General features: G+C 31.7%; 1 protein-coding gene across 5 annotated transcripts; it reads left to right on the top strand.

The window, feature by feature from the left end:
• Positions 1–3,506: 3,506 nt before the first annotated feature.
• LOC148272834 (protein-lysine N-methyltransferase SMYD4-like) lies at positions 3,507–17,290 on the top strand. Of its 5 annotated transcripts, none has more exons than XM_088239500.1 (12): positions 3,507–3,887; positions 4,025–4,239; positions 10,846–11,155; positions 11,244–11,348; positions 11,672–11,751; positions 13,344–13,465; positions 14,686–14,807; positions 14,894–15,202; positions 15,290–15,455; positions 15,694–15,918; positions 16,572–16,716; positions 16,846–17,290. In XM_088239500.1, the coding sequence occupies exons 2-12, from the start codon at positions 4,045–4,047 to the stop codon at positions 17,017–17,019; spliced, it is 1,953 nt and encodes a 650-aa protein (XP_088095626.1). In that variant the 5' UTR covers positions 3,507–3,887; positions 4,025–4,044; the 3' UTR covers positions 17,020–17,290. The 5 variants fall into 5 exon arrangements, with proteins under 5 accessions (XP_088095626.1, XP_088095627.1, XP_088095630.1 ...); XM_088239501.1 differs by having other exon boundaries at positions 3,537–3,840; XM_088239502.1 differs by having other exon boundaries at positions 3,746–3,790.
• The last annotated feature ends 55 nt before the right edge of the window (positions 17,291–17,345 follow it).

Raw genomic sequence — 17,345 nt, 5'->3', positions numbered from 1 at the left:
GCCAAAGAGGAGAATTATTGCAAATGGGAAGAAGATATTGGACTTTAGACAGAACAGGATGATTTTGAAAACGGATGTGTAGCTGACGCGCTACCGACGAGTTAGCGGGTCCACCACTCTTTACGAGGTCGTCCCTTCCGCTGTTTGTAAGGCAGCGGAAACCGAAGAACAAGGCACACAATTAATTTCACTGGCGGCGGGAACTGAAGGGCGAAGCTCAAGCACTGGTTCACTGCAGCGAAAAGCCGATTTGACTAGTAGTCCTGAAAAGATCCGTAAGGTGAGAAGTCCAGAAGTCGAATCCAAGGGCAGGCGAAGGTCTTGTAGCGTAGTCGGTATCGGCGGAGAGTAGAGCAGGAGATGATTCAAACACGAGTGAAAGATAGACTGATTTATTTTACGGCGCTGCGTCGTTTTATACATAACAAATCCGCGCGGCCGACACAGGCCGGCCAATGGCGGGCGGGAGTAAGCCGACCAATCCTGTCGCGAGAGAGATAGCGCGCTGTTGCCCGCTCTATCTATCTCTCTCTCACCACGTATAACGACCATCTCCCCCCGCCACCCACCCGCACTAGGGTGCAGACCGCGCGGTAAGAAACATGTACAGAGCAAAATATTATTATTAATTCAAATAATGACCAGGCAATGCAATATATTTATAATTTAATAATAAATCCTAATTCTATAGGCCACGGTATAACGAAAGCCACCCCCGAAGGTAAATAAACAAAATAAAGTCTTTATTGTGGAGGTGGGATTTCGTGTTACATATACCGAGGTTTCTACACTATTTATTCAAGAGGCCCCAGGAAGGGCTGCTGAGTCCATACGACATCCGTAACAGGATGCGTTTGATGAAGAACGAATCCGCTTGTTTTTTTTTTTTTTTTTTTTTTTTTATATAGGAGTTGCTTTATTATTTACCTTGCTTATAATATACAAGGTTTATATTTCAAAAGTGGATTTATCTGCAATTAAATTTCTTTAAATTGATCTAAACTGTTGGGATCCGGAGGGATATACTAATGTGGGCCAATCAGGAACTTCTCAGCATTTGCTTATGTGGAGAGGAAACCACTCAAAACTCTTCAGGAGAAGCCGGCCTGTTGGCAGTAGTCAACAGGCCTTCCGTTCCACTAGAGGAGTGTTCGGCATTTTCTTCCCTACTTTGGTTTATTTTACCAATAGCCTGCACTATATTGATCATGTATAATACTACCTCTCGTGTGAGTTCTTTATTACCTATCACCGATGGGATGTCGCATAGATCTTCACCTAGAATCCGCTTGTTGTCTTCTAATGTGAAGGGGGGGGGGGGTCAACATTTTCAACCTGTAAGATATTAGTTGGAGTAGATTTCATGCAGCCAGAAATAAGACGAAGTGATTTGAATTGAATTTTATCGAGTTTAGAAGCAAATGTTTTGTTAGTGGTTCGAGCAAGAATGATGCATTATCCAAATGAGATCTAATAAGAGCATTGTAAAGGAGTTTAAGGATCTTGGGGTGGAATCCCCGCGAAACGCCAGCTGTGGACTTAAAAATATTGAAGCTTTTATTACATTTCGAAATAATATGCTGAATGTGAGTATGCCAAGCTAATTTAGAATCGAAATGAATGCCCAAAAATTTAATTTCGTTGGTAAATCCAATGCAAAAGTTTTTAATCAAAAGATTGAGAGGGAGCAATAAATTCCTTTTTCTAGTGAAGACCATAACTTTACATTTATCAGGGGCCAAAATGAGTTCGTTTTTGGTAATCCAGGAATCAAAGAGATCAAGCGATAGTTTCATTTGGTTCAACAGAAAAGGAAGTTCTTTACCAGAAATATAAATATTGAAATCATCTTCGAATTGTAAAAAAATACAAGAATGATTAAGTCAGTGAAAAAGATCATAAGTATCAATATTAAAAAGAAGAGGACTAAAGGGACTACCTTGAGGAAGCTCTTTCCAAATGGATCTAGATCCCTCTGTGTGGCCATTGACCAAAATATTAACAGTTCTACTAAGATAGAGATTATTTATAAAATTTACAATTTTCGAAGGAACATTTAGAGAAGAGAGTTTTTAAATGAGAAGCGGAATGTCGACGTTATCATATGCTCCTTTGATGTCCAGAAAGAAAGCTATTAGAATTTCTTTTTTACTTATAGCGATTAAAATGTCTGTAACAAAAACAGAAAGGTTGTCACGCGTTTCCTTACCTCTCCTGAATCCAAATTGAAAATTTGGTAGAAACTTATCGCTTTCAACGAACCAATCAAGCCGATTTTTAACTAGATGTTCAAGATTTTTTTGAAAACAGGAAGATAATGCAATAGGTCTATATGAGGAGCCAATATGTGGATTTTTGCCAACTTTCAAAATAGGAATGAGGTACTGTACTTTCCAGGAGTCTGGAATACAACTTGAATAAAAAAAATGACTATAAATATTTAAAAGAAAATCACGAAATACAGTATTTGAACATTTTATAAGGGAATATGGAATGTCATCAGGACCGGGAGCAGAGTTATTTAAATTTAGGAGAACCTTTTCCAGTTCAGTTCAAGAAAAGGGACCGTTAAGCGGAGCATAGGAATAAGGAACGGGAGAACAAATAATTTCTTCAATATTGGGACTGTAAGAAGGAGCCAATTTATTAAGGAAGTCGTCCAACCAAAGTGTTACCGGCACACGTTCAATTGGAGGATTATAAGAACCTCTAAATTTTCGTATCATGGTCCATACAGATTTTAAAGTGCTCGAAGGGGAAAGTCGTTCGCAAAATTGAGACCATCCATGTCTTTTTTTACTCCTTAACAACCGTTTGGTCTGAGTCTGAACCTGTTTTAGTTTTAAAAAGTTTTCCAATGTCGTATGTTTATGATAAGATTTACAAGCTAATTTTCTTTTCGAAATTGGTTCAGTACATTCAAAGTCCTACCACGGGGACAACGAAAGGTAACTATTAATATTTTTAGAAAAGGGAATAATTGTTGTTAAAATTCAATATTTCAGTTTAAAGAGTTTGGAGCATAACAATTAAAGGATTTAAAAAAAAAAAAAAAAAATGTTTTTTGTCTCGAATAGAAAAAACTCTTAAAACCTTTTTTTTTAAATGTCAAAATTAGTGTTTCATTGATGTAAAGTAGGTATACATATTATAGGTATACGAATAAGCATAACATTGGAAAATGTGTTAGAATGGAACGGATTTTTTTTTATCTAAGTTCTATTTTTACGGGTTCGGCTATTTATTTTGAAGGGGGTGTACATACAGTAATTAATTAAAATAGACTCCTTTTTCGGAAAAAAAACAATTATCCGAATTGTTTATTATTTGAATGGGGTCCGGTCCCAGTTGATTCAGATAGTTGTAGTTCTACTGTGTTTGTAAATGATAATACAAAATATGGACGACATTGGAATATAAAAACAAAACTTCATGGCAGCGTTCACAATAGTTTTCAGTTAAATATTTATTTTTCATTTTAACCTAAAATCATCTCTCCTATTTTTATCCACAAGAAGTACTCAGTAGGTTGGGTTGTTGGGTACGTCGGTACGTGATGCGTCGTGCTCGTTGCGTATTTTTAGATTTAGTACCACGGGGAAAAGCACGTTGCCGGTTGCGCGTTTCGCCTAAAGATAAATGAAATAATTATTATTATATATAATTGAGATTGATTTATTGCATTAATGCATTCTCAAAATGGACATTCTTGTTAAATAAAATGTAACAGATATTTTATTTCCTACAGATATTTTATTTCCTACCGATTTAAGAGTATACACCTGCTTAGGTAATATTTAAAGATATTTTATTAGTAAATATTGCTCTTTCCGACTCTCGGTACGTATTTTGTTTTATTTCCAGATTACATGTTTGATGATTCGTAGGTACGTGGAAATATTTTTTATTACTACTTTAGTTTTATCAGTTCGTTAGTTTATTCCTGACATTTGGGATTAAGGTTACTACATTTTACACGACAAAAACGTATATTTTGTTTTGACATGGGTTTCGAATGTTTCAGATTAAAAGGGCGTTTAAAAAATGGAAGAAGACAGTGATCCTAAATTTACATCACTTTGTAATATTAAAACAATTCAAGAAGAGGCGAGAGGCTTCTTCAGTTCGTTGGTTGAAAATATTACAATAAATACGAGGATAAGGCAATGGGCTGAGGATATGTGGAAGAAGCCATTGTATGGAGAAGATTTTATTAAATCTTTAATTAATCAAGACGATGTAAGTATTCACATGCAATATGAAACCACAAATTAAATAATATAGGTTGATGCCCGTTGAAAGATACACATTATTATTTCACTTTGAATACCACAATAAGTTTTACCCAGTATGTTAACTCAATTCTAGTTGAGGCCATTCAATACATTCAAATGGCCAAGTATTGGTGTGTCTCTACATGCTTCCGAAGGATACAATAGTGTGTAGGCTCAATTATCACGAATCGTCCAAATCCACACGGCACGGTAAAAATACGGTGGATTGACATTTTTATTACTTAAATTATTTTGTATTTATTTTTAATGTATTCTGAGGCTACTCTTAGATGAAAATCCCGCAAAAAGAAATCAAGTTGAGATTAGTGACCTTATTGCATTTGCCTGTTGTTAAATAAATAAATGTAATAAATAAATAAATTAGAATGCTATAAATATCAACCCACCCCCTATGTATATAAGTATATATATATTGTATTTGCGTTCTAATGATTTACCCAAATATTCCAATTTGGGGAGCTATTTTCAAGTTGTGAATAACTCATTATTAGAAAATGGGAACCAAGTTGTAGTAGAGCGGGGTGCGAACCTTGGACCTCTGATCCGTAAGTTCGCGACTGTATTATTGTGCCGTGTGGATTTTTACCGTTGGCGTTGTATGAAATAAGCCGCATTTACAAGTATGATTTATGACTGGATAACGCAGATATAAATTTATTGTTTTTTTTCCATGTTTTTTTTAGATACAATGACATAATAATAAAAATATTTTAAAAATAAAAGCGAACGTTTATGCTGCGGTAGCAATTCCAGTGAATTCGGGTAAATCTAGTTTAATCTCGGTGCTAATTTTTTTATGTATACCTACACCGAAATTAAATATTTTGGTGGATAGATAAAAAAATATTATATCATAAATAAAAAACATGGATCAAAAAGACCAAATAATAATTCAAAGTAAATGTTATTGGCATTGTGATTTATATAAAGGTATATTATATTTATTTTTAAATCACCCGTCTCGCAATCGTCACGCATTTGTCAAAAAGTTTAAGTGCTTTCGTTCATCATTTTTAAGACTCAATATACAGGGTGTTTTTTAAACCCTGTCACATCCGAAACCACGATGATCAGTATGGGCAAGAAGACATATTAGCATATTAAAAAAAATATTTAGAACGAACAAATGTTTTTAAAAGAAAATATTTTCAAAAACAAATGGTTGCGTACTTCTGCAGGGGAGAAACGAGGGGGGGGGGCGCCGCCGGGTGGTTGACAGTATATTAGACTCCCCTTCCTCGTTTCTCCCCTGCAGAAGTAAGCAACCGTTTGTTTTTTTAAATATTTTATTTTTGTAAATTTTATTCGCTCTAAAAATTTATTTTAAGGTGCCAATATGTCTTCTTGCTCATACTGATCATCGTGGTTTCGGATGTGACAGGGTTTAAAGAACATCCTGTATAGTAAAAATAATATTTTAAAGTTTACTTTTGTTTACCGGTTTGCCGCTTTGCGCGTTTGCATTTTCCCACATTAACACGAAACAAAAAAATATTGGGCCACTGAGTAAATACTAAAATCAATAAGTAAGTAATCGAATGCACTAAAAATTTTCAACCGAAAATATTCATAAGTATGTACCTACCTATATTTAAATTTTACAAAACTTGTCTTTAGACCCGACAACAAGAGAATAAATGTAAAACGATTAATTCAAGTAGGGACGATTAATTAAGTACATATATACCACTATTTTATTGATGCACTTCTGTGAATATATAATTATTTTAAATAATAAAATATTTTAGAAATTTTCTTCGGATAGTGCCTGCATATTAACCCTGGTAATTTTCACACAGCAGAAATTGCTTTGCAGAGGTGCTGACCAAATTCTAAGAAAACTTTCATGTCAAATAAATATTTTCTGTCATCAAAATAAGTTCCAGATAATTATAGCTGCAATTAGTCTATATTGTATTAATACAGTAGAATTATGAAAAACAGTAATAATTTTATTTTTTTGTAATGCATTTACTACGACGCGGCATGCGGCACTAGACGCTTTGCTACGAACCGTCCGGGTCTTAGTAATCATTGCTAATTTTATTATATTTTTTACATAAAAAAAAGTTATTAAAAATGCAATAAATTATTGCATTTAAATTATTTCCGCATTAACACGAAACATTGCAGTGAAAAATCACCCTGAATAAACATTTCACGTCAACCTCATGCACGGCAACCAAATACGCTAACCACTATACCACAAATTGGACATAAAATATGTTTATAAAAATGTTAGGAAATAATAATAATTGAATAAAATATAATTTATACAGAAAAGTAACACGCTGTATACAAGTTTTACATCTGTGTGAGTGGTGCGTTACCTTTACCTACATACATTGTTATATAAATAAAATATTTTGTATCTCAAATAATAACCTATGTATTCGTGAATATGTAATGCACATTTGGCTATGAATGGCTACTCTCAGGTACAATCCGAAAAAGGAAATCTAGTTGAGATAGGTCTATCTCAAAGTGTAGTGGTTGGCGCGTTCGCCTATCATGCTTGAGGTCCCAGGATCGATTCCTGGCAAGTTCGACAAGAAATATTTGTTTATAAGATGGTTTAAAATGCAATATTTCATTGTCCCTGGACTGGCACCTGATCACCTTACATTTATGTAACCGATTGATGATAGAGGTACGCTGCATTTGATGTACCAGTACAGTGCCCCAGAGGCGGATTAACTGTCAAAAGTGCTCTAGGCATGGAGCACTTGTCCCCCCCCCCCCCCATATGATCATGGGAAAAAAGCCTCTGCAGTGCCCTATGCACCTTCGGGTTTGGATAGGAGTTTGATGATAATAACAATATGTTTATGTCCTCTCTACCCCATTCTCAAACACAACTATCGTGATTATTTATCATTTTTTTAAATGTTTTTTGACAGGATACCTAATTTATTGATACTTTTATGAATAAGATACTTAGTAATTGAATACGCAGATAGTTTTTAAAATTATAATGACTGTTAAAATAATCATCAATTGGGTAGGTAATGCGTTTTCACTTTTGTGAAGACAAAAAGTTTCGTTTTAAAATCCCCGGTGAAATTTGTGACGTCACTTCCGCGCCGCGGCGCACAGTGGTTGGAACATCGAATCTGCCTAGAAATCGCTTTCGTGAACGTAACCTTCCGTTAGAATTCTCAGTTTTTTTTTCCTGAGAAGAAGCTGATATGTAGGCCAACTCATTTTGAATTCCCGGTTGTTATTTTCGTCATTTTTTACGACATCAAGAGACGGTTTTTTTTTTATTAAAGTTTATAAATATATTAAAACTTATAGAATTTCTTATGGGTTGTATAAATTGATAATTATCACCATCATTCCCCTTTCACACATAATGGTGAATAGGGCACTGAATCGATACACCAATCGCAGTGTATCTAATTTTTTTTTGTTACTTAAGGGTAAGATGATTAGTTCAGGTACCGGTCCAGCAACTATGAAATGATCTAGCGTAGAACCACTTTTTAAATTTTAAAATTTTATTTATTTAATGCACTCAATACACAATTTTATCATTGAACAATTATTTTTTTTTGTCCCGACTTGATAGAAAATTCCGTGTTAAGTCGGGTCTCTTCTAAATTCTTTTAAAATAAATATTTCATGTCAACCATGTTGGGTATCGAACCTGAGACCTCTTGTATATTTATTTATTTATTTGACGGACTTATGTAGTCCATTCGAACAATGGTAAATACAATTTCTAATAATAAATACAACTAAATAAAATTAAAGCTTGGACAAAAAAAATAAAAATTACTACCTCAAGACAAGATCCGGTCTATCTTAGTAAATTTTTAAATCTATAAAGACTTACACCAAAAAAGTCCAGATCTTGTCCCGAGTTTACAATATGACACAATCGGGACATTGGTGCATGCAAGCCATAGTTTGTGCTGTGTTGATTGAGGAACAGCACATTATTATTTCGCAACCGGTGGATCGGAACATTGAATGTCACTTGTTCCAGTAACGATGGTACATCAATTAAGCCATTCAGAAAATTAAACATGAATATGGAGTCAATGTTATTTCTACGTTTTTGTAGACTTGTGATTTTTAACGTTGACTCCATTTCTCTGTAAGTGTAGTCTCCCCTCCAGAGGCCAATTTAGTAGGTAAACGCACCGATCACTACACTACGAGGCCAACAGAATGAATTAAAAGCCGACTTAACTAATAACGATCATAGAAGAAAAAAAACACCAATAAGAAAAAGCACAAATAAAATTAATCATTTGTACCTCATATTTTTTTGGATATAAACCGAATGAGTTAATGATAAAATTTGAGTTGTAGTAATATGAGTTGTGAGATTTTGAAATACAATACACCTTATTAGAATGCATCAAGGGAATTTCATATTATATTATTACTAACAATTCGTAGACTTTTTAAACTATCCATTATGTTCATTAGGTATGTGATGCAGATATAGGTAATTAGTGTAAATAGCACTTAAGTAAACAAAGAATTAAAAGATTCTAGGGAAAACGTTATTATATTTGGAAAAAAAATGAGCTTAACATTGTATTTATTTTAATAAACAAATATTCCTGAAAGTAATTCTCAGGATTTTGAATCGAATGATCGATTCAAACTAGATTATGATATTTTTCCTTTTTTTAAATGTGCAATAAAATAACAGTAATTATGGGGTTTTCAATAAACTTGAATGAAATAAAACAATTAGTTTTATTAGCAAAGTTTATTTTGAAAAATAAAAATTATCAAAAAACGAAGTAACAAATATAAATACATTTTAACTGCATAGGATTAAATTTTGCACCCTCATTGTTTTTTGTTTAAAAAATAAAAACTGCTTTATGTTATTGGTTAGGGAAGTTGGTGTTTCTAGTTCCAAGAAATAGGCTAGCAAAATGGATTTATTTAGGCTTTTTTTATTTTATTTTTATAAATCGATTAAGGGTTCTGTTGCTTTGAGTCCATTTTAAATATAATTAATTGACACAAAATAGTACAATTTATTTGTCGATAAAAGGTAAACTTCTTTTTTCAATTTGTTTCTTGTATCATCTCTAAAACTTGAGCTAATATATTATTTTTTAATGTTGGTAAATAATTTAATATAACTACAGACCAACTTTCCTATGTGTATCGGTTTCGAGATGTACCTGTCTCTTTGTCAGGGCACTAATTACACTACCATTTTTTCAACTATTTTTCCCACAATATCAGGCATAAAAAATATATAATCAGTGCACGTAAATGTTAACTACTAGAAGCATGTGTCGTATCAACACGGATGGTTTTTTTATTTTTGTGGAACTAGAAGACGTGGCATGAACAGATAAACTAAAATATTAAGTCTGGTCATGTCAAAAGCAGACAGAACCGAAGAGCATGTGTGACAAGACGTATTAATGTGGAAGAAGCTAGGAATACGTGTCAGAATAGACGTTTGTGAAGGTCCATCCACTCTGCCTGAAATGGCGTGATGGTAGCAGGTAGCAGTAGTGCAACTAGGTACTATGGTGAAGGCGTATAGTGAGATTTGCATGGTAGTGTAATTAGTTTTCTGACAAAACCGGTAGGCAGAAAAGTCAGTAAGTGGTAACAAACAATTATTTACTAATATTTAATAAAATGTTTTGAATGATAACATTATTATTTTGAAATGTATCAGGACAGTGCGCTAATCGTTGAACAAAATCCTTCTAGAAATTAAGTAGTCTGAAAGGAAAATAAGCCATATTAACCACAGTGGTGCATGGCAGCTGTTTTTAATGTTTTTTTTAAATATAACACTTTTAAGAATAACATAAAATTAAAATAAAAGGTGTACCTTACAGAGAAAAAACTGCAGGTCCACGCAAACTTTATGTACAATTTTTTTTTACTTTAAAAATCTTAATTTTTATTTAAATAATTTAATGTGTTTATTTATCGTAAAATTGGTTTATAAATAATAAATTATGAACAACATATCTCCAATAGACATATCCATATTATAATTTAGATTTTTTTCTTAAACTTTTGGTGAAAAGGCGTTGTAAACCCTAATTTACCCTAGTAAGCGAACATGACTAAAACAACATAGAAAAGTTGGTCTTAGATACCACCCCTACGAATAAATAGTGTCGCTAAATATTTTAAAAATTTGTTTTCTGAAAGTCAGGACATTTATAAATACACATAGTAATATGACTGGATATTAAAAAATATTTTGAAAACTTATTTACGCCTAGTCAGATTTGACATTCAAACCACTGAAAGGTTCAGAACTAGATACCTACATAACTTTACTGAGGGTAACATAATAATATTATAATACAGGTTCAACTTTAATTTTTGTGCTAAGCTTAGCAGATTTATTCCATCAAATTTGATTTATAAACTTTGCGAATTTGAAATGTCAAATAATAATGTTGCATTTTGAAAGATTATGATTAGCAGAAGCTATTTCTACATGTTTTTAAATAAAATAAAATTCTTCTTAGTACATTTTTTTAAATGCAAATTTAATACATTTAAAAAAAATGCAAATTTAATAAAACTAATTTTACAGATATTTTCCAATGTATTGAAGACATTTACAGTTACAGAAGTGTATCGAAAAAAATGTGATAAAACAGCAAATAAATTATTTATTGAAGCACAACAACTATGGAAGGCTCAACAATGGCAGCAATGCCGAGAGAAATGCAGCCAAGCTCAACTTCGAGCTCCTATTGCTATATATTCATCAAAAACATTGACTTCTAAAACTCAAGAAACTAATTTGTTTTCACAAATATTACTTCTCAGAGCGCACTGCCTTTTGAAGGAAGAAAAAACAAATTTGGTAAAGGCAGATATTAATGCTTCGCTTCAACATGGTACACACATGATTATAATAATAATATTATAAATCATATTTAGAATAATGCAATTTCCTACCTAGTATATATATTTTTTTTATTTTAGGCCCACTAACGGATTCCTTAAAACAGTTTTTAAGAGAAATATTAAGGGAACTCAAGATAGTAAATAGTAACAGCAGTAATAGTCCATGTATTGGATTGGAAAAAGGTATTTATGTTTTCGTTCATTGAATTCTAATCATATCAGAGTTAGAATAATATTATTTGATAAATCAGAAATATTATTTGATAAATCAGAAATTACGAGATCAGCATCTTACCCAGGTATTACATACCCATGCTAGGTATAACTAGGTGTTCAAATTTTATTTGTAAAGCTATCTAAATAAATACATTACATACAAAAGGGGTACACGGGTACATAATTAAAATACCCATAGGACTATTTTAGTGAAGAAATGTTGTTGTCTGCTTGTCGAAAAATGTTTATTAAACCAGATAAAATTATGTACCAACCAAAATGTTTTTCAGAAATTCCGCTGTCAGGAGGGGAACATGCAGATATAGTTAGTGCCTCAAAACTACTTAAGATATCTGAAAATGAAAGACAGGTAAATATTAAAAATATAGATTACAAGATAAAAATCTACCACTACTGAATAAAGTAAGCATCAATTGAAAAAAAATACACAGGAGATAAGTTTTTAAGAAAGGTGATATACATACATGGTGATCTTCTGCGCTGGCTGATATCATATATTAGTAATCGATGTCAATCGGTAGTAATTGGCGGGTATAAATCTGATTGGGCAGAAATCTCCTCTGGTGTTCCCCAGGGAAGTCTACTCGGTCCCCTATTATTTCTTATATATATATAAATGACATTGATTTTTGCTTTCGTTATTCAAAATTTCTTCTTTATGCCGATGATATGAAAATATACGCTAAAGTTAAATCTCGAGAAGATTGCCTCATGATTCAAGACGATCTTAATCGTCTAACTGACTATTGTATTGAAAATAAACTGTTTTTGAATATAAATAAATGTGTCTGTATTACATTCACAAGGAAAAGAAAAATTCTTAATTTTGATTACAAACTAAACAATAATGTACTAATGAGAAAGCACGACATTAAAGATCTTGGGATTGTTTTAGACTCAAAACTACTTTTTGAATCGCATATCAATAAAATTACCTCCAAAGCATTGAGCATGTTAGGTTTCATAATTCGAATGAGTAAACACTTTGATAATCCAAAGGCCCTTATTTCATTATATTATACATTTGTCAGAAGCCATTTGGAATACGCCTCTCAGATATGGAATCCCCAGTATGCCATATATATAAGTAGAATAGAAAATATTCAAAACAAATTTATAAAGTACCTTAAATACAAAACCGGTATTTCTTATGTATCTACTCTCACTGCCTCCACCTTCCATGGAATCATTTCTCTACAATACCGCAGAGTGTGTGCGGACCAACTACTGCTTTACAAAATTATGACAGGAATGGTTGACTGTACAGAGCTGCTTGGTATAATAACAATACATGTGCCAGCTAGGATTTGTAGACGGTACCACCTGTTTCATGTACCAATAAGTAAAACATCGTATGTTAAAAATGCTTTTTTTCGTAGGACTTTTTCAATGTACAATACAAAATTTAAAAATATAGATTACACAAACATCACTCTGTCAGATTTAAAATTTACACTAAAAATGTATTGTGTAACTTAGTAGACATTATAATAATAAATATGTACATCTCCCCTCCCCTCCTTATCCTTTCTTCAATAATTTTTGTCCTTATCCCGCCCAATTTACAGTAACTTAATGTTCTTAAAATAAATATTTTAAAAATCTTTAATTATTGAGTACATGAAAATAACATTTTTATATGTATAAATTGTATGTATTTATTTGATATGTAATATATTTTCTTTACTAACTTTGTATACTATGTGGAAATCTGTTAATAGTTCTGAGTTTATACACTATATCTGTTTGTTTACTAAAAATATGTATGTAGAACTGTTGATTTCTTAAAAAAATAAAATAAAATAAAATAAATAAAATATACAAGAAAATAAATATTTTGTCTGAAGTATGAATATTTTAACAGAACTTATGATGGATCCAAATGACATGGATATGGATCCCAAATAAGATTGAAGTTTGTATTTTTTTTTTGTTTTACAGGGAAGGTTTATTTCCGCTGCAGATAACATCAACATTGGAGATAATTTAGTGGTTGAAAATCCATATGCAGCGTGCCTTAATCCTCAGTATTTTGGAACCCACTGTCACAATTGTTTTACAAGGTGATTTATATGAATTATTGTTTTAACAAATCAAGGGAATCACAGAAAAAAATAACCATCTACCTACTTCAGAACTCAAATATGGGTCATTCTAATGATCAATTAAGTGTTCTATCCCCAATTACTCAATTATATAATAACTTATATTTGAATATAAGTTACAAATGAAAAATACTTGGTACACTTCCACTTATTTATTTGATCAATTAGCGCTTTCACCCTCTAATGGGCATCTTCAAACTGGACCAGTCTGAAGATGCAATGAAATTCCACAAAAAATTGACAATAAATAACATAAATCGAACCAATTGCTTCATTAGCTCATTTTTCCATAAAATTAGTTAATACCAATAGTGATAACTAACAACACCCTCTACTAGTCTACTATATGAAACTATTACTTCGTTTGAGGGATGAGAATTAAATTTTAATTAAGAATGAATGTATCAAGAAAGGAGTGCTATTTTGGTTTGGATGTATAGAGCTAATTAACAGCGAAATAGTGGCTAAGAGGATCTACAATGCAAATATTGATGGATGCAGAAAATGAGGAAGACCGAGAAAGACATGGCACGACCAAATTCAACAAATACTTGAAAATGGGCATGTAAAAATTCAGAATAATCATCATGCGTGCATGAGAAGATGTATGAATATAGAGGAAGCGAGGTATGTATGCGAAGACAGAGTGATATGGCATTCGATCCTCTCTACCCACCTCTAAAGGGAAACAGCATGATGGTTTCTTTTTTTGTGTTTGAATATAAATGTTAAACAACAGGCATTTTTATAATTATTTAGTGAAATAAATATGTTCCTATTTATTTATTTCATTTTTTTATTTTGAATATTATTGAAATAGGGCAAACATAAACATATTCTTATGTGTGCTCTAATAATAACAATGTACATATATTTAATTTATAAGTTATTTATCAAATATTTCTTAACCTTCTGTTTGAATTTTGTTTTTTTTTCTTTATAAATGTTTTTCCTTAATTTTGTGACTGCCTTTTTTCTAAATCGGAGTCTTATTTTTACATTTTCTCTGGTATTGTGATCATGTTCATGTTGGCTTTGATCATTTTTTGCCAAATTTTGTGTTAATTATTACAATTATTTAATAACTTTACATCGTTGTAAAGTGCATCACTAGAATGATTAAATATTTCGATACTTGATTACCCCTTTCTTAATTTCATGATGTAAAACCTCTACAGATTAGAAGCACCTTTTGGATGTCCCGACTGTGCAACTGTTGCATTCTGTGGGGAAAAATGTTATAAAACAGCAATCACTACGTACCATCAATACGAATGCAAATTTATTGACCTATTCATTGGTAAAAAAAAAACTTTTATAACTTACAGTTGGAGTTCAAATAATAATCTTTTTGTGATGACCTGATTCTTACAATTGTTATTTTAGGTTCCGGAATGTCAATTCTCTGCCACGTTGCACTAAGAATGGTAACACAGATTGGTTTGCATGAAGTCATAAAAATATTCAATCATTATGTAAAAAAAAGTCCTAAAACGGAAGATCATAATATACAAGGTAACAAATCTCACCATGGCGCTATATACAAATTAGTAACTCATGAAAGGTACCGCAAACCAGAAGACTATGCTAACAGGACATTGATGGCCCTATTTTTAACTAGGTGTCTGCAAAAAACATTATTTTTCACTGAAGGGAAAACATCTAAGAATCAGGATGATCAATCCTATAATACTTGTAAGTTTAAGGAATTAAAATTCATAAGCCAAAATATAAGATTCATAGATCTAGAGATTAATTGAGTGTGAAATTTATATTTCGCAGTTGGTTCTGAAGAAATAGCTGTGTGGAGTGTTTTGCTGTTTAATTTGCAAGTATTACAATTTAATGCTCATCAAGTTTGTGGTCTACGTGGAGACAAGGAGCTAGGTTGTGCTATTTATTCTACAGCTTCTCTCTTTAATCATGATTGTAGTCCTACCATTATAAGGTAATATTTCTATGAATAATGCCGATTCAATCAATAATATTACATATTACTCATTTTTATCCTGTTTTTAAAGTTACATAAATTTTCAAGTAAACTAAGTATTATAAACACATTGATTTTAATTTTAAAATATTATTTTTGTTATGCAGAAGTGTGTTCTTTTTTGCACTCTTGGAAAAATGCTGAAATATTTCCCCCTATTTTATAATACTTATTATTAATTTAACTTGTATTTCAGATATTTCTTGGGGAAAAAACTGGTTATTAAAGCTCTACGGCCCATATCTGCAGGGCAGGCTGTAGGTGACAGTTATGGTCCTCAATGGGGCCGAGCTAAGGCTGGTAGTGAAATGAACAGGGAAATAAGAAAAAAAGAACTAAGATCTCGCTACTGGTTCAACTGTCAATGCCTTCCTTGCAGTCAACAGTGGCCGGTACCACCTCCACAAACACCCTATATCAAGTAAATTCTAATAATCTTATTTTTTGAAATTATGGTAAAAAATATTGTGGTCCTCACAAAATTACATGAGTTACTTTTACATTGAGGATTAAAGCGTTTCACAACCAATGTTTTTTTTTAATAAACACGAATCCTAAAAAAGTCTATCACAATCTAATATCAATATGTGACATTGCATAGATTTACCTACTATTAAGTGTGTTGTCCAGATGTGTATTAAAATTTATATTTTATAATGATTCTTATTTTTAGTATTCTTTAATAATATGCATGCTTCCACCTCCCATTATGTTGTACCCCAACTTAACACAGGGTTCTTGGTCTCATTGAGTTAGGGATACGTTTTTATTTTTTTGTAATATGTATCTTTATATGAATAAATAAAATATCAAATTATGAAATTATCTAAGGAGATACATTAAATTTTTTTTTTTTTTAAAAAGGAAATATTTGCGTTCTTATTATTTACCCAAATATTTCGATTTTGGGGCCATTTTTAACGAGTTGTAAATAAGTCACTATTAGGAAATGGTAGACAAGTTGGGATAGATTGGGGTTCAAACTTGGACCTCTGTTCCGTGAGTCTGCAACACTAGCCACGGGACCACAACCCAATTTAATGGTTAATTAATATTTTTTTAAAACATAAATAGGTGCTCTAATTTGAAATGTACTGGCAGTTTGGAAGTTGGCCAAATCACAGAAGAAATAACTTGCAAGATGTGCAACACAACTGCTTCAATGGAATATATTTTTGAGAAACAGGATTCTATTGAAAAATGTCTTGGAAAAATTGAGGTAAATAATAACATAATAATATTTTACTAAATTTATAATACTATCATAATAGTTTAATAATCATTATGTATGTTTTCTGTAAATATTTTGGAATAGAAGCAATGATAATCCCTTTAAATTTGTTTTTAGGAAGCTCTTGCAATCCAGGATAAAGGGGGAAAAACATTTGCATTAGAACGGACCTTGATTGAGTACAGTGAATTGACACATCAACCATCTCCTTTAACTTTGCGTGCTGAAGATGCTGTTCGCTCGTATTATGCAACTAAACTATCACATATTACCAACTCAGAAATAATGTGATTGCATATAGTTTTTTTGGTTAAACATTTCTTAATTTTCTACTATAGTAAAAAAAATTGTTTCATTTTACATATCTGTAATTTTTCTGTAAAGAAACTTTTTTTATTGAATTAAAACAATTGGATTAAATAACAAATTGAGTAAAGAAGAGATTAGTACCAGAAAAAACAGTTCTTCCAATAAAAATCAGGGCACTTATTTGGTAAATCAATAACAGCACATTTCCATATTTATTTTATATTGTTACATGAAGGTAAGATGACCACAAAAATGAATAAAAGTAATGAAATTCATTAGCTTATTAATAAAAATAAGTTTCAAAGGAT

The sequence above is a fragment of the Micrasema longulum genome, unplaced genomic scaffold, assembly GCF_059751315.1.
Source record: "Micrasema longulum isolate JH-2025_06_02 unplaced genomic scaffold, ASM5975131v1 h1tg002175l, whole genome shotgun sequence".
NCBI lineage: Eukaryota > Metazoa > Arthropoda > Insecta > Trichoptera > Brachycentridae > Micrasema > Micrasema longulum.
This window is presented reverse-complemented; position numbering and strand designations above follow the sequence as displayed.

Coding starts and splice junctions, on each gene's coding strand:
- LOC148272834 (XM_088239500.1), top strand. CDS start 4,045: ATGGAAGAAGACAGTGATCCTAAATTTACATCACTTTGTAATATTAAA. Junction 11,156..11,243: donor TAATGCTTCGCTTCAACATG/GTACACACATGA, acceptor TTTTTATTTTAG/GCCCACTAACGGATTCCTTA. Junction 15,919..16,571: donor CCACAAACACCCTATATCAA/GTAAATTCTAAT, acceptor AAACATAAATAG/GTGCTCTAATTTGAAATGTA.